The sequence below is a fragment of the Acinonyx jubatus genome, chromosome E4, assembly GCF_027475565.1.
Source record: "Acinonyx jubatus isolate Ajub_Pintada_27869175 chromosome E4, VMU_Ajub_asm_v1.0, whole genome shotgun sequence".
NCBI classification, from domain to species: Eukaryota; Metazoa; Chordata; class Mammalia; order Carnivora; family Felidae; genus Acinonyx; species Acinonyx jubatus.
This window is the reverse complement of record NC_069395.1, coordinates 37,344,114-37,362,834: the sequence shown is the minus strand read 5'-3', so window position 1 is coordinate 37,362,834 and position 18,721 is coordinate 37,344,114. Positions and strand designations below refer to the sequence as shown.

The 18,721-nt window shown below is 36.4% G+C and overlaps 1 protein-coding gene across 2 annotated transcripts in view; it reads left to right on the top strand.

Moving 5' to 3' along the window:
- The window catches only part of INTS7 (integrator complex subunit 7), a 91,704-nt gene that overhangs the window by 35,714 nt on the left and 37,269 nt on the right, over positions 1-18,721 (top strand). For both annotated transcript variants that reach the window (XM_053209810.1, XM_053209811.1), the window contains 2 exons: positions 13,345-13,462; positions 18,114-18,248. In XM_053209810.1, coding sequence (XP_053065785.1) covers positions 13,345-13,462; positions 18,114-18,248 — 253 coding nt within the window. The remainder of the gene's footprint in view (positions 1-13,344; positions 13,463-18,113; positions 18,249-18,721) is intronic.

Sequence of the window (18,721 nt, the reverse complement as noted above, 5' to 3'; positions counted from 1 at the left end):
AAAGAATAATTTCTCTAGAGAAGGTTTGCGTTTGCTTCTGCTGGGTGGAGAGACCAGGTAGTGATTCATGTTGTGGGGAAAAATAAAGTCAGGGAAGAAGATCAGTGAGTGAGGAAGAGGGAGGTTCTAGTTTTATGTAGGGTGGTCAGGGGAGCGCTCACTGAGAAGCTGACACTTTAGCAGGGACGTAAAGGAGGGATCCCAACTTTGTGAGCCTCTGAAAGAAGAACATTACCAGCAGGGAAAACAGCAAGAAAAAGGTCCTGATGTGAGAGCATTCATAAGTGTGAGATCAGTGTGGCTGTACATACAGTGTAAGATGGGTGGAGGGGGTAGCAGATCATTTAGGGCCTTTGAGTCCTTTGTAAGGAAGGACTTTAGCACAGGCCATTATTATTTTTTCATTGAAATATATTTGACATATCACATTGTGTTAATTTAAGCATGTTATTATGGGACACTTCCATATTGTAATACGATTGCCATTGTTGTGATAATTAGCACCATCACATTACATAATTATCATTTCTTAATTTTAGTGTTTGGAATAGTTAAGTTCTAGAGTCTTAGCAAGCTTGATGATGATCATACAACATTGTTTTCCATATTCACTGTATGATACATTAGATCTCTAGGACTTATTTTACTCATAAATTTGTACCCTTACACAACATCTGTCCTATCCTCCCACCCCCAGGTTAGACAGAGAGAGACAAATACTCTATGATGTCACTTATTTGTGGAATCTGGAAAGGCCAAACTTAGGAAAACTAAAACAGTGGTTACCAGGGTGATGGGGGTGGGGTGCAGAGGACATTAGTATACTTGTTCTAAGAGACTCTCTCTGACTTAGATATATTGAGACTAGATTGTAGGGACACAAGGGCAGAAGCAGGGAGAACATTTAGGAGGCAGTTGCAAATATTCCAATTAGAAAATACTGTCTTTATCTGAACCCGGGGGAGCAGTGGAGATAGCAGCGAGAAGTGGTAATATTCTGGATATATTTTAAAGGCAAAGCTGACGGATTTACTGGCAAATTATACGTAGAGTGTAAGAGAAAGAAAGAATGACTCAAGGCTTTTGGCTTCAACAAATTTACTTGGATTGAGTAAGATTCTGGGAGGCTTTTTTCTTGAGGATCAGGAGTTCAGTTCTGAACAAATGACGTTTACAGTGTCAGACATCCAAGTAGAGATGTCAAGGAGTTGGGAGTTTAGTGAACAGATCTACCTGAAATTGTAAATATGGGAGTCATCAATTTATAGATGGTATTTAAAGTCATGAGACCAGATGAGTCACCTAGGGAGAGAGTATAGATGAGATTCAAGGAACGATGAAATAAGAAAGAACCAGCAAAGCAACCTGATATGCAGCCTGTGAGGCAGGAGATAAGTCAAGATAGTATTATTTTATAGGAAGAAGGTTATAATCAACCATGAGGGATACTGCACTATATTTGTATTCTTCAGGATATGAGGACTGATAATTCACCTTTGCAATTAGCAAAACGAAGTCATTAATGACCTGCATGAGAGCAGTTTTATTGGAGTATTGTGGGCACAAGACTGGTTGGAGGAAAACAGGAAAAATACAGACTGTGAATATAGAAAGTGGGTTTTAAAAAATTTTTTCTTGAAAAATTTTTTAAGTTTATTTATTTTGAGAGAGAGTGCTTGCATGTGCACGAGTGGGGGAGGGGCAGAGAGAGAGAGGGAAAGAGAATTCCAAGCAGGATCCGAGCTGACACAGCAGAGAGCCCATTGTGGGGCTTGAACCCACGAACCATGAGATCATGACCTGAGCCCGCATCAAGGGTTGGACACTTAACCTACTGAGCCACCCAGCTGCCCCTATTTTTTATTTCTTTTTTAAGTTTGAGGTTTTTGTTTTGTTTTTAATTTCAGAGGGAGAGAGAGAAAACAAGAGAACGAGCATGCGGGAGGGGAAAGGGGGAGAGAGAGAATCTTAAGCAGGCTCCACATTCAGTGTGGAGTGGAGCTTGAACTCAGGACCGGGAGATCATGACCTCAGCTGAAATCAAGAGTTGGATGTTTAACCAACTGAGCCACCCAGGTGCCCCTAGAAGGTTCTTTTAAAGGAGTTCTGCTTTACAAAATAGGTCAGTCAGAGTAAGACAAATCCCATATGATTTCACTCAGGTGGAATTTAAGAAACAAACAATCATGGGGGAAAATGGGGAGAGGCAAACCAAGAGACAGACTCTGAACTATAAAGAACAAACTGATGGTTATCAGGGGGTTGGTGGAGAGGATGGGGGGTGGCGCATGAGTTAAATAGGTGATGGAGATTTAGGAACGTACTTGTGATGAGCACCAAGTGTTGAGTCACTAAATTGTACTCCTGAAACTAGTATTACACTGTATGTTAACTAACTGGAATTTACATAAAAACTAAAAACTAAATAAAACATACAGGAGTTCTGCTTTAAAGAGCAAAGAATTGAGACTGTACTGCTAAAGTGTATGTTGTCTGCTTTTTGTTTTTATCATGGGAGGAGTTTAAAGAAACAGAAGTGCCATTAAGCTAGGGTAATAGAGGATTGCCAGATAAGATATTTGAGCAAAGCAGTGTATATACATATAGTTTCTGGCATATATATATAAGTGCTTTTTTAAGAGGCGCCGGGGTGGCTCAGTCGGTTGGGCATCTGACTTGGTTTCAGCTCAGGTTGTGACCTTGGGGTTGTGGCGTCCAGCTCTGTGTCAGGCTCCTTGCTGGGCATTGAGCCTGCTTAGGATTCTCTTTCCCTCTACCATTTGTACTCTGTCTAAAAAAAAAAAGAAAAAAAATGCTATTGTAAGAGTAGCTCTAAAAAACTGTATTAAAGGTAAGATTTTTCTATCATTTTCCTTCCTGTATACTTTGACAGATTGTAGGGTTCGGGTGGTGCTGTCTTAATAAAATGAATTGGGATCTTTATCTTTCTATATTCTGGAATGGTGAGGTGAATAGCTATGACAGAAATTTTCTGTCTCCTAAGGATACTGCTTAAAAGGTATCAGAAACCCATCTGAACCTGGAACTTTCTCCAGGGATAGTATTTTGAGAATATTTCCAATTATTTATATAGGTATTGCCCTATCTTTTCTACCTTTTCTTCAACCAGTTTTGATGTTTTCCATTTAATTCACTTCTCAGATTCATTAGTATCAATATAGAGAACCTTTATAATTTTTAGTGTTTTTGTATTTGAAATTTTATCTTTATTTTTTCTTATTCTTTGTGTTTATGTCTCCCTTTTCTTGATTTGACTTTGCACAGGCATGGCTTTCTTATCTTTTTCAAGGGCTTAGAACACTTATTTTTATTCTTGTTTAATAATGAAAGCAGTTAAGGCTATTAATTTTCCCCGTAGTGCAGATTGCCTAAATTCTATAAATTATGGCTTCTGGTGCTCTCATTGCCATTAATTTGAAAAGCATTTTTTAGAAGTCAGGTTTATTGTGGTATAATTTATTTACAGAAACCTTTCTAGGTATACTGATCAATGAGTTCTAATAAGTGTGTGTAGTTATGTAACCACCACCACAATTGACATATAGAACATTTTCATCACCCCAAAAGTTCCTTCAGGCTCCTCTGTAGTCAGTCCTTCCCCCAGCTCCTAACAACCACCAATCTGATTTCTGTCCCTATAATTTTGCCTTTCTAGAATATAAATGCAATCACACAGTATGTAGCCTTCTGGATATGACTTTTTTTTACTTAGCATAATGCTTTTGATATTCATTCATGTTGCTGCATTAAGCAGTAATTTGTTCCTTTTTATTGCTAAGTAGTATCCCAGTGTATGGACGTACCACCATTTGCTTATTCATTCACAGGGTGAGGGACACTTGGATTGTTTCCAGTTTTTGTTATTATAAATCAAGCTACTATTGTACAGGTCTTTGGGAGACATTTCTGAGGTAAATACCTAGGACTTGAACTGGTGGGTTGTGTGGTAAATATATTACTAACTTTGTAAGATACTGCCAAGCTGTTTTCCATGCTGACTGTACCATTTTACATTCCCACCAGCAGTATGTAAGAGTTCTAGTTCTCTATCTTTGCTAGCACTTTCTATCATAGGGCTTTGTAATTTTAGCCATTTTATCAGGTATGCAGTGGTATCACATCATGGTTTTAATTTGCATTTCCCTAATGACTAATGATGAGTATCTTTCAGGCTTGTCATCTATATTTCTTTGGTGAAGTGCCTATTTTAATCTTTTATGCATTTTTTTAAAGATGGTGTTCTTGTTACTGAGGTTTTTATATATTCTGAATACAGATGCTTTATCAGATATGTATTTTACAAGTATTTCCTGCCAGTATGTGTCTTTACAGTATCTTCTAGAGAGTAGAAGTTATTTACTTTGATGAAATTCAGTTTATCAATTTTTTTTTTCACTTTTTTAGGTTGTGTTTTTTGTTTTATCTAGGAAATCTTTACCTGATCCAAGGTCACAGAGATTTTGCCCTGTGTTTTTTTCTAGAAGTTTTATAACTGTGGTTTTATATTTAGCTCTGTGTGATCCATTTTGAGTTGACTGTTGTCTACTCAAGTACAAGGTAGGGATTGATACGCATTTAGATAGGCAATCATCCCACACCTTTTGTTGAGAAGACTGTCCTTTCTTCATTGACTTACCTTAGCATCTTTGTTAAAAATTCTTTGACCATATTGACATAAGTCTGTTTCTGGGTTCTGTTTCTTTGATCTATGTGTCTATCCTTAAATGAATAGCACACTGTCTTGGGGTTTTTTTAGTTTTATTTATTTAAGTAATCTCTACACCCAGTGTGGGGCTCCAACTCACGACCCTGAGAGCAAGAGTCCCATGCTCTTCTGACTGAGCCAGCCAGGCACCCCAATAGCACACTATCTTGATTACTGTACCTTTATAGTAAGTCTTGGAATCAGGTGGTGTGAGTCCTCTACCTTTGTATTTATCAAAATTATTTTAGGTGTTCTAGGTCCTTTGCCTTTTCATATAAAATTTAGAATCAATTTGTCAGTCTCTGCAAAAAACCTTGCTAGGATTTTGATTGGTATTTGCATCTATAAATCAGTTTGAAAAGAGCTGACATCTTAATAGTATTGAGTTTTCTGATCCATGAACAAAATATCTCTCTCTGTTTATTTAGGTTTTAGTTTATCATCAGCAGTTCTTAGTTTAAAGCATCCAAATCTTGTAACATTCTGTTAGATTTATTCCTAAGTAGTTCGTGGGTTTTGGTGGTATTATAAATGATTGTTTTCTTAGATTTCCTAGAGAGCAATTTTTATTTCTTCTGTGACCCTGAAATTAATTTTTTTCTTTATTCGTATTGTTTTTTTCCAGTTTTATTGAGATACACTTGACACACATCACTGTATAAGTTGAAGGCGTGCAGCATGCTTTCACTTACATTTATTGTGAAATAATGACCAAAGTAAGTTTACTTAGTGTCCGTCATCTCATGCAGGAACAATAGAAAAAAGTTTTCTTACGATGAGAGCTCTTACGCTTTACTCTCTTAACAACTTTCATATACATCACACAGCAGTGTTGACTGTAGTCATGTTGTATGTTCCACACCTGATACCAACTGATCTTATAACTGGAAGTTTCTGTTTTTGAAGTTATCAGTTTTTTGTATTCATGGAATTTTTGTTGTTGCCAACCTTCTGTTATTTCTAATTTTAAAGTTTCTTTGAGACCCAGTGTAGGATCACTTTTTATAAATATGGTTGACCATTGAACAACATGTGTTTGAACTGCATGGGTCCACTTATACATGGATTTTATATATAGATCTGTCAGACTACCATGTTCTACTGTGTAGGGAGTCAGCACCCTCACCCCTGTGTCAACTGTAGTTCAAAGGATTTAAAAAGAAGGTATATTTTCTATATTAATTATATCAGATATGTTATATGTAGTATAATATGTAGACAAGTATATAATGTTACATGTTATATATATGTATTGTGTTAATATTACATATTACATGTAATGTTACATATTGTATATGTATACTACGTACTATATATATTACTAATATAGCATTTTAGTATAAAGCTATATTGAATCTACTTTATTGATAGTACTCAAGTATACCATTTTAAATTAGTTTTTTTTTTTCCTTTTGATCTATGGAGTTTTGATATTTATTCTCTTCTCACACCCATTTGTATTTTAATTTAAAAATCTTAGGGGCGCCTGGGTGGCTCAGACTGTTGAGTGTCCGACTTCAGCTCAGGTCATGATCTCGTGGTCTGTGAGTTCAAGCCCTGCGTTGGGCTCTGTGCTGACAGCTCAGAGCCTGGAGCCTGCTTTGGATTTTGGGTCTCCCCCTCTCTCTGCCCCTTCCCTGCTCACGTGTGCACTCTTCACTCTCTCTCTTTAAAAGTAAATAAACAGTAACAAAAAAAAATTTTTTTAATCTTAATGCTCTTATTGCACAAATAGAACTTATTAATATAAAGGAATCCTCTATCCTATTTAAAGCTTTTTGCCTCTAGGGGCTCCTGGGTGGCTCAGTTGGTTAGGCGGCCGACTTCGGCCCAGGTCATGATCTCGCGGTCCGTGAGTTTGAGCCCCGCATCGGGCTCTGTGCTGACAGCTCAGAGCCTGGAGCCTGTTTCGGATTCTGTGTCTCCCTCTCTCTGACCCTCCCCCGTTCATGCTTTGTCTCTCTCTGTCTCAAAAATAAATAAACGCTAAAAAATAAAAAAAAAAGTAAAAAAAAAAAAGTAAACGGTAACAAAAAAAAAAAATTTTTATCTTAATGCTCTTATTGCACAAATAGAACTTATTAATGTAAAGGAATCCTCTATCCTATTTAAAGCTTTTTGCCTCTAGGGGCTCCTGGGTGGCTCAGTTGGTTAGGTGTCCGACTTCAGCTCAGGGCCTGATCTCACAGTTTGTGAGTTTGAGCCCCACATGGGGCTCTGTGCTGACAGCTCAGAGCTTGGAGCCTACTTCGGATTCTGTGTCTCCCTCTCTCTCTGCCCCTCCCCTGCTCATGCTCTGTCTGTCCCTGTCTCTCAAAAATAAATAAAACATGAAAGCTTTTTGTCTCTGATTCTTTATATATCATTAACATTGCTACTTATTTTTCTTTGCATGTATTCATTAGTCTGTCAATTTTATTATTGACTTTTCTCTGTCATTTGGGTTTAATCCTTATAAATAGCACATAGTTAAATTTACCTCTTTAGACTTAATCTGAGTCTTTTTAAATAGTGTAACATAAATTATTTGCATTTATTGATATACCTGATGTTTTTGCTTACTTTCCCCATCTTCCTATTGTTCTTATACATTCTTTTTTGTTTCCTTTCTCCATTACTTTCCTTTGTTACTTTGATTGTTTTCTTTATTCCTTTATGTTCTAGTGAATTAAAAAGATTTTTACATGCTAATTAAACATTTGTTTTTACTTTACTTATATCTGTACTCAATATATAGTAATGTAAGAACATGTCTGTCTGTTAAGAATGAAAAGTGTGGTCATTGAAATGTTGCAAATTTTAGCAGACTTGAATTCTCTTTTTTCCTCCCCTTCACTCTTTCCTATATCTTATTAAAATAATCTGGAATTTAATGATCAATCTTTTTTTTTTTTTAATGCTATGCAGTGGGATTTTTTTTTTTGTAATAAGTTTTTTCATAATATATGCACTGAACTTCACAGCCACATTAACAGTCACTTAAATGTTAACTAGTTTGTTGATTTCACAGCTTGCTAGTATTTCTTCATTTTACCACATCTTCCCTTGAGTTTTTAATTCTGATTTATCTTTCTTTTTTCTTTGATTAACTTTTTTCTTTGATTAATTTTAATTGAAAATATGTATTTTTTAATATTTGTTTCTCTCACAAAGAATTTTTTCCTGTGCCTGAAACCTGAGCATATTGATCTTAATTAAATAGATATGGTCAAATAATCACTACCTCACAGCCTAGATATATTTTTGAAAATATTGAAATAGAACAGAGGAAAACAGTGATAATGATATTTGTTGGTTTCAAATTTGAGTTTTACTCCCAATTACCAAGAGTAATTATATTTTTTCTAGGGCTTCCTTCTTCCCCCCTTCCCTCCCTCCTTTTTTCCTGCCTCTCATCCAGTCGCATCCACCGCTGATCAATTTTTGGGTTTTGGTACTTCAAGGGTGATTGTGTCTATTTCATTGCTACTTTTGCTGGTGTGATGGTAGGTATTATAATTAACATATGGAATCATATATTCCAGATTTAAAGGAAATCCTTTCACTCTAAATGTTCTAAAAACACAAAATGAAGGCCTAATATAGTGTATTTTTATTAAAATAGCCAAAAACAGAATTAATTTCATAAGAACAAAAATATTTTTTCATGTGTTTATATTTTTGTTTGGATTTTGTATGCTTGCTAATATAAATATCCATTTTAGTTGGTGTTAATTTGTGTTAATAGCTTACACTTATTTTGATGTTATAATCTTATCTGAAGAAGTTGATTTATACAACCTGTCTGTTACGAAGCAAAAGATTATTCTGGATATTTTCAAAGACATAATTTTATTTTTGGTTTTATATCTCCTGAGAGCTCTGATTTGTACCTTATCTGATATTAGGAGGAATGACAAGTTAAGCCTGAGAATTAGTTCTTTTACATCTTTTTCTTTGTGGTTAGTAGAATGGAGACATTTTGAGAGATTATGTCTCTGGCAGAGTACTTTGAAACATAATGTTTTTCTGTACCTTAAAGATTATAAAATTTTTGCCATGCTTTTCTGGAACACATCCCTGGTGGCCAGTCCCATTCTAGGGTAGAGGAGAAGCCCCTATTTAGGAACTGACCCAGAAAACGGTAATTCAGGACAGAGCTTTAGTTGAGAAGTGAGGTAAGCCAGCCTAGAGAGAGAAATTCAGACCAAATAGTGAAGAAGATTGTCGTGGTGAGTGAGAAAGGGTGCTCTGTTTGAAGAGTTAGTTTTCCTTTTTGTCAATGTGAAAATGGCCCTGGTAAGAACAGTTTGTAATAGGCTATGTCCTTGGAACAGAAACTTGAGCCAGAGTTCATCACTGACATAGGATTGATGTGCCATCCCTGGGGAACTTTGTGATGTGCTCTGTTAAGCTTACTGATCTGAATTAATGAACCTTGAAATCAGTATGTATTTACTGGGAGCATTTTAGTACCCAGTACTGTGCTGAATGACAGAAATTAGAAGATAACATTAATTTTCTAATATTTTCCCTCAATTTTTTAAATGGTAAAATTCTTCTTGCTTTTTAAAAATCATTAATATCGTTTTCATAAATGTCTCACATATGCCTTCTTGATCGTCCCAAAAGGTTAAATGTCTCCTAATACACAGAGCACTCTACAAGGCATAATTTTTAATACATAGAAATATAAGACATAGTCCTTAACTTCTGGGGCTGTTTGGCTGAGGGTTTTATTCTTAAGCACAAGTAAGTTAAAGGCAGGACAGTTTAGGGAATAAGACATAGATAAGTGGAAATGGCTTAAGTATTTGAATAAATAAAAAAAGACTGTGGTATTACCTAACGATAATCACTTTTTTAAAAATTGCTTTCTTCTGTACTTCAAAAACAGCATCTGTGTCTTCTCTTATTTCTTAATCCTTCACTCTTTCTTTCATACACTTGCATTTAGATCTGTTTCCCTATTGCTTCTGCTTAGGCACTTAAAACGTCGCCAGTGTTCTTAATGCTAAATCCGGAGGCTTTTCTGCCTTCGTCATGGCCCCTTCAGCCTGCCCCTTCTCTTGGCTTCTTTGCACTGAACTGCCCTCACTCAGTTTTTCCACTCGTGAAACTGTATCATCTTTGGATTCTTCACCCCTCCTTTTCTTTGGAGTTGAATCTTTGGGTTGAGTTGAAGCTGGGTGCTTCCTCCCATTTATTTTGTGCCAGTCTGACTGCTCCCCTTCACATCAGCCTGGGCGTTCTAGTCCTTCTCCTTGAGCTGAACTACTCTCCAGCATCGTAGCTTGTAGAGCTTACAGAATTCTTGGACTTTCTATTATTATAGACAATAAACGTCGCCCCCCCCTTTTATTTTAACATTTATTTCTTTTTATGCCAATACATTCATGTGTGAAAATTCAAAAGCTGCAAAAGGGTCCATAGATATAGATACAGATATATACACACACATGTGTATATATATGTATTATCTATATATATATGTAAAATATTTCCCACTTACTCTTCTGCCATCCCCTCAGCTCCTTTGCCCAATGGCAACCAATGCCTAATTTCTTGTATGTTTTTCCAGAGATGTTTTACATGAAAGCAATTTGGTATACATCTTTACCCCCATTTTGCAGACAAAGAAGTTGAGACTCAAAGATTTCAGTAATTGGCTCAGATCACAGAGATGGTAAGTGGCAGGGCCAGAATTCCAGTGTGAGTCTTCCAGTTAAAAATCTGCTTCTTGTCAGATTCCAAATGCTTGGTAGATATTTCTCCTTGGACTTTATATCTCTTCCTATTTCCATCTTTCCTCTGAAATTAGATTATTACCGTAAATTCTCAATCTTCAAAAATGGAATCAACATGCTCTTGTCATCAGGTTTGAAATTTTGTAGTAGTCCTTGAGTCCTTGTTGATTCCCTCATACATAATCTGTTTCAAAACGTCTTTCATATTCACACTCCAGTCTCCATTCCTACCATCAAGCTGTGGTTCAGGCTATTGTCCATCACCACCTGCCTGGATTACTGCCATAGTCTGTAGGTTGGCTCCTTGGCTCTCAACTGTGTTTATCATTGCCAGAATAATCTTCCCTAATGCTTTTAATAACGTTATTCCTCTCCAGTGGCTTCCTTTTACCTTTCTCATTAAGTCTAAATTACTCTGCCTAACTTTCAACATCATCCTTAATCTGACCTAATCTTCCTTATGCAGTGTTTCTCTCTCTTAGCCTTCATCTCTTTTGGACATACCTCCTCTTAGGTCACAAATAAATACTCCATATTCAGATCTAATTGCCACAGTTCTTGTTTGCTTCATCTTGATCACAGTCTTCCCTTCCATGACCAGAAACTACTTTTGCATTTCTCCCGGGATTATTTGCTTCTGCTGCTGCTGCTTTTCTTATTAACTAGGTTTTTGTTTCAGTTGAAAAAGTACATGTGCACATGATAAAAAATTCAGAGTTCAAAGTGCACAGTGAATGAGATACAAATCATCTCTTCCTCCAGCCCTCGCCCACAGAGGTGGTCAGCGTTACTATTTTCTTACATATCCTTCTGAATTTTGTCATTTGTCATCCATATGCAAGCATGTGTATGTCCCATCTTCTTTCTGTATGAAAATGGAAATACAGTATATACATGTTCTGAACCTTTTATCAATAGTACATCTTGGGAAACATCTCATGGTAGCACTTAGATCTACTGCGTTCTTTTACCAGCTGTGTGGTACTCCCTTTATATTTCCAGTCCCACGGACGGACGGACATTAGAGTTGTTTTTAGTACTTTTACTGTTACTGATTACATTGCTACATTGACTAGTTGGTTTAAAAAAAAAAATCACCTTTATGAATGTACCATTTCTAAAAAAGGAGTCCTTGGGTCCAATGATATGTACATTTAAAATTTTTAGATTTAATGCCACTTACCCACCAGTGAAATTTACGCCATTTTACCATTCTATCAGCAATGCATGAGAACACCTGTATCCCACACTGTTTTCAGTATTGTATTTTATTAAACTTGTCTAATCTGGTGAAAAAAAGTCTCTTAATTTAAAATTTTCAAATTATGAGTGAGGTTTAACTTCTTATATTTAAAAGCCATTTTATATACAAAAACCATTTTGTATAAATACTATCTGTGAACTACTCATTTTTCTATTGGGTTGTCTATTTATTAGTAAGAACTTTTTGTATATTAAGGTTATTGGGCCTTCATTGACCTTACATGATGGGAATATTTTTTTTTTCCAGGTTTGTCAATTATATTTTTACTTTTTCTTTTCCCATGTTGATCCCTTAGTAGTTTTTATAGTTTTGGTTTTTATTTGTGACAAAAAAGAAACAAGAGTCTAGTTTTATCTTACCCAAATGACTCGCCAGTTGTCCTTGAACTGTTGATTTAAAAGCCCCTCTGATTTGAAATGCCGTTATCGTATATTAAATTCTATGTGTAGTTGAATCCATTTCTGGGACCAGTTCTCTCTGATTGATTTCTCTGTCCATGATATGAAAAACCTTGACTTCTACAGGTTTATTATACATTTTATATTTGGTAGGGCTTATTTTGTCCGTCATTATACTTTATCAGAATTTTTCTGGATATTTTCTGATTTTTATTTTTCCATATGATCTTTAGAAACAGATGATCTAAATCTCCCCATTCCCAAGATTTTGATATTTTTATCTGGGACATACTAAGTTTATTTTATATTTTATAAAGTTTATTAACCCTTTCTGGAATTTTATTTTTTATTTTTCCCCTGGTCTTTAAGTTTTGCCATCTTCTGAACCTTTGCCCTTGTTGGAGAATGGGAATTAGTTGAATTTAGCAGGGAAGTTATTTGACTACTTACAAGACATGTCCCAAGAGTAAATATACAGGATGAGGCAGGAGTCCCTGTAGTATAAGCTTATATTTATAGCTGACTGTGCTGAAAGAAAAGCATCTTCTTTTTCGTAATTCTTCAGATCATCTTAGGCATAGAGTAGATGACCCGAAATGGAGAAGAGACAGCTCATTCACTTGTATAGTAGATAGAATTGCCACATTCTATTTTTTTTTAAATATACATACATGAACTAACATACGTATCTCTCAAGTAAGCAGAGTGTGGTAGAGGTTCTGCTTGTGAGGACTAAATAGTACGTAATTTATACACTGGGCTTAATAAAAAATCAGTCATGATGACCTTTTTTTTTTTTTAAATAGACTTTATTCTTCATAATAGGTGTAGATTTACAGAAAAATGGGAAAGACAATACAGAGGATCTCCACACACCCCACATCCAGTTAACCCCTATTATTGGTAATTATCATTAGTATGGCACATTTTTTAAAATTAATAAACTGTTGATACATTATTATTATTAATCAAAGTTCATTCCTTATTCTGGTTCCTTTAGTTGTTACTTGGTGTCCTTTTTCTGTTCCAGGAGCCCATCTAGGAAACTACATTATATTTAGCTAACATGTTTCCTTAGGGTCCTCTTGGCTGTGGCAGTTTGACCTAAGTTTTTATCATGGGGGGGAAAAGATACAATTTTTCTAAAAGCTAGAACATTTAAAACAACTAGACAATTTTAAAGTATATTGGCATTTCAACTTCTGCGTTCTTTACTCCTCTGTATTTCAGGCACTCTGTGAATGTGCCCTCCAGACTCCTTATGACAGCCTGAAACTTGGGATGTTGTCTGTCCTTTCCACACTGTCAGGGACCATTGCCATCAAACATTACTTCAGCATAGCTTCAGGTAAGGCGAAGACAGGGGAGAGCATATGGACAATGTGGTAATCCCTTTTTTCATGCTGATGGGTCATGTTGCTTCTTCTGTAAAGCCTTAGAATCCAGGACGGTTCCAATCTCATACTCTGTTATATGCTAGTGATTGATTTGGAAAGGATTTCTTAACTAATGTCTGTTGTCATAAAATCTTGCACCTTTGATTATAATTCAAGGATATTGGTTTTCTAGATTTGCCCTGTTTTGAATTATATGTAGGTGAAACAGTATTTTTGCAGATACTTAACATAGCTTGTTTGCTTTTGTATGCCTCTGACTCAAAGTGCCCTTTGGATTTAAGTACATTTCAAAGGCCAAATGGTGGTGATGTTTAAAAGCAAATGTCACATGCCCTCTTTTAGGTATATGTCATCCCTCTGGAAAATGATTAAAATAAAACTTTACCCCAGTTCAATAATGACTTCCTAGTTGCCTATTCCAGATGATTTAACTTCAGAATGCCTTTATTGGGGTGCTTGGGTGGCTCAGTCAGTTAAACATCTGACTTTAATTCAGGTCTTAATCTCATAGTTTGTGGGTTCGAGCCCCCCATCGGGCTTTGTGCGGACAGCTCAGAGCCTGGAGCCTGCTTCGGGTTCTGTCTCTCTCTCTCTCTCTCTCTCTCTCTCTCTGTCTCCCCCCTCCCCCTCCCCTACTTGTGCTCTGTCTCTGCCTCTGTCTCTCAAAATTAAATAAACATTTAAAAAAATTAAAAAAAAAAAAGTTGGGAAGTGGGAGAATACATACTAGTGATACCGCGGTGACCACGGCCACATCCAGTTTGTAGGATCTGCCGTAGGCAGTGGGCGTTTGCTGTGTCATGCGTGGTCCCTTTGGCAGCAGTGTAAGTTGTGACGTTGAGGAATCAGTGCCAGTGGTGGCAATATCTTCACTGAACTCATTCTGTGCATGGTTTGGGCAGTGATCTTGGTTGGTCTCTAGCCTTGCCTGTTTCCTATTTTCTAAGCTTAGTTTTCTAGCCTTTCCAGTAATTCTGTGAGGTATTTCTTTTTAAAAAAGTTTTCTTTTTAATGTTTGTTTATTTTTGAGAGAGTCAGAGATAGAGCGTGACTGGGGGAGGGGTAGAGAGCGAGGGAGACACAGAATTAGAAGCAGGTTCCAAGCTATGAGCTGTCAGCACAGAGCCCGACATGGGGCTCAAACTCACAGACCGTGAGATCATGACCTTGAGCCTCAGTCAGACGCCCAACCGACTGAGCCACCCAAGCGCCCCATTCTGTGAGGTATTTCTACAGTTATCCATTGCTACAAAATAAATCACCTCAAAACTTAGTGGCTTAAAACCATCGTGTTTGCTCTGATTCTGTATATCAGCAATTTTGATTGGCTTTTACTCAGAAAACTGCAGTCCTCTGGAACCTGGACCAGACTGGACGGTCTAAAGTAGTCTCATTCACCAGCTGGAGTGTGAAAGGCTTTCAGCAGAGGCACCATGGTTCTCCTGCTTGGGACTCTCAGCAGGCCAGCTTAGCTTTGTTAACATCGTGTCCTCAGGGTCCTCACAGCAGCCAAAAGAAGGCAGGCCACCAGCACAGAAGCACTTCTTCGCGTTTCGCTTGCACATGTTTCTTCATGTCTCAGTAGCCAGGGCAAGTCACACAGCCAAGTCTAAATAAGTGGAGAAATAAACACCTCTTGAGGCAAGGAATTAGAAAATTGCATTGCAGAGGGGCTTGCCTGCAAGGGATGTATTATCACAGCCTTTTTTATCAACAATCACATGCCCATTACGCTTTCCCTAAGTTCTTTTTCTACATGAATCAGCCAGTCTCAGTTTCTCAGCTGATACTTACTATCCTTGACCGACATCCTACCTGAAGAAAGCTGTGGTAAGCAGAGTATTAGTTGTGTCTTATAACTTATAAGTGCCTTCCCATGCAAGGTCTCATTGCTTCTGTACAAGTAGCCTTTCAAGTAAGGCACATGCAGAGGAGTTTATAAGTATTAAAATCGAGGCTTACAGATTTGCAGTGATATGTCCAAAGGCACACATTATAAAGTGCCTTAGCCTGGGCCTGAACCCAAAAGTTCTGACTTAGGGTGCAGTGTTATACTAAATGACCTAGATGTAAAATGACTTTCTTTTTCTTTATTTTTTGAAAGTCATGTATAAGCTTTGTCAGGTTGTAGTATTCAAGCACTTCTTGAGCTTTGTCCTTTTATTGAATGTTGAATTTTATTAAATTGCAGTTTCTATATGGAATTAAGCAAAAGGTTTAAATAACCACATTAGGTAATGCTTATAGGAAATTAAAAGTCAAGGATTTTACAAAATTGGACTATTCCCGTAAGCAATGGTAAATGTTTAAGTATGTTTTCATTGCTTAGATTTTTTCAATGTAAGCAGGATAGTTTGTAAAACAAAATTAAATTTTGCATCTAAATCACTAACGAATGGCTCGTAAGCATGTAAGATGTTCAGTGTCGCACATACCTAAGAAGAATGCCAAACAAAGCCACACTGAAATACTTTACCAGTCCATCAGATTGGCATAGATTCAGAAGTTTGATAGCAGGGGTGTGGGTGAACCACGACTCTCATTCATTGCTCATGGGTTGTGAATTATTAGTCTGCATAGGTGATTTGGAAATACTCATCAAAATTATAAATGAGCCAGAAATTTCACTTCTAGGAATTTATCCTACTAATATAGTCACATATTTGACAAATGACAGATGTACGAGGGTATTCATAGCATCATTATATGTAATAGCAAAATACTATCCATCAGCAGGGGTGTAAGAGCATAAAAAAATCCATCAGTAGGGACCGCATTAAAGAAATAATGTTATACAACGGCAATAGAAGTCAGTGTAATTTATTAAAAAGAATGTATGGCATGGAACAATCTCCATGATACAATGTTTAAAGAAAAAGCAAGATGCAAAACTGTAAAAGGAGAAAGCAATAGCAAAATATGTGCACTTGCAAATTTATAGAGCCTGGAATGATACACAAGGAACTGATAACATTGGGTGCATGAAGAAGACTTCTCATTCACTGACTTTATACCTTTTTCTAATATTTGTTGAACCTTTTGAACCAGTTGGATTTATCTTAGCAAATAATTTCTAAGTAAATAAAAAAATTAAATTTAAAAGTAATATTTTCCCTGAAACAGTTAACATAGAAAAATGCCACAAAATACTATATTTTAAAGGCAGAGTATTGGCCACTATCTACTTATCATGAGTATGTGTGAATTTTTAAATTGTGTTGATGTGCGTAAAGGGAAAAAAATTTATTTAAAGGAAACACTTTAGAAAGCTAATGAAATAATGCCACACTCATTTGTGGGATTTGGGATGATTTTTGTTTTTTTCTTTGGATTTTTATGGTTTTTTTTGCCAAGTGTCCTATGATGACGCTTCATAGAAAAAAAGGAAAAATGTAAGTTGCAGAACACATTTGTAAATTTATAAATGAGTCTGTTTTGTCCAAATCACATAGGAAAGAAAAAGAATGGAGGAAATACAAGTGCCATAGTTTTGAAAAGCTTTTCAAATATTTTAAAAACACTGAGGCTTTACCTGAGCTAGTATTTTTATGTTAAACTGGGGACCAGTAAGGCGATATATGTCCCACACTGCCTGAGGTAGTCTTGGTTTATGCCAGTTGTAAGTAGTAATGATGTCCCCCTTCAGCCTCAAAAGATATGATCAACCTTGGTAGGAGAGGCAAGGTTGAAGTTGATAGGAATCATGGAAAATAAGCAAGAATGGAAAAAGGAAGGCAGGAACAAGAGACTGCTAAAAAGTTGAAAAGCTTTAATCTACTTGAAGCTCACTCACTTATACCTGAGAGCTTCTCTACTGTATGTAAAAATATTTGCAACATAAGCCTTACGTTACAGAATTTCAAGTGTGAATTTTAAAGGTCACTGCAATCTACAGCATAGAGCGTCAGGTATAAAGCACAGGGGTAGGACATAAATAACTGATTTTACGTTACAGAATTTCAAGTGTGAATTTTAAAAGTCACTGCAATCTACAGCAGAGAGCATAAGGTATAAAGCACAGGGGTAGGACATAAGTAACAGATTTTATGATCTCAGGGGCAAGATGCTTAAAATCTTTGGGCTTCACTTTCTTCTGTAAAAAGCATTGAATCATGTGATGTCAGAATCCTTTCCAGTTCTAAAATCATGAATTCTGTGTAAACCTTAACTCTATGCCAGCCATTGAGGTAAGAAAAACAAACTTTAAAAGTTTTGTTTCTCTTTTTCTTTCCTCTCTTAAAGGTCAGGTTTACCTGATTAGAAGCCTGTATTGACATCCTAATTTTAATGAGAACCAATGGGTTCCCCAGAACCAATCTTTAGTTGTTTTGGCTTTTGCTGTACTCCTTAGTCAGTTTTTATTAATATTTTTGTGGGAAAGTCCTATATTATTTTAGATCCTAATCATTACAGACTATCACATATACCTGTTCTAAGTACCTTGACAAGAGAAGCGGGAATGATTGTTTTTATTGATGATGGAGTAGAAGTAGATGGAGTAGAAATTTTCCTTTGAAAATGAGAAAAATGAACCTAGACGTTGAATTGCTTTTGGACTATATGAGTGAATTAAATCGGTGCTACTTTTCTCTTCTTGTTTAGGAAACGTGGGTTCTTCCCCCAGATCTTCTGACTTGGTCCGATTAGCCCAAGAATGCTGTTACCATAACAACAGGGGCATTGCAGCTCATGGAGTGCGAGTCCTAACTAATATAACTGTCTCCTGTCAAGAAAAAGGTCAGTTTGATCAGGACTGATACTATATATAAACTTTCAAATTGAAGTTTTGGTGGAATTGTGTATGTGTCTTTGGTTTTTTAATCCCTTATTATTTTTAGCACTTGTGCTTTTACCTACTGGTTGCCTCCTGAAGTGTTCTTAGAGCAGGTTTTCTCAAGACTACTTAATCCCATGAAAAATAAAAATATGAAAATGAGGACCTTGGGATTGAGATTGTGAAACTGAAAGGTTTCATGGAGCATTGCCCATTTCCTCTCAGTGCTGAACTTTGCGTGGATGGTGCTGTGGGTAGGAATCGCTTATGACTGCCCTGTGGTATGACAGTTTGTTCACCTGTACAAAAGCCTGAAAAATTTAGGAAAAAATACTTTAAGTTAACAAGGGGCTTAAGTAACAAATAGTTTCACCTAGGGGCAAATGAGTTAACAGTAATATGAATTAAATTGGCATAGAATTTGTCTCTGGGTATT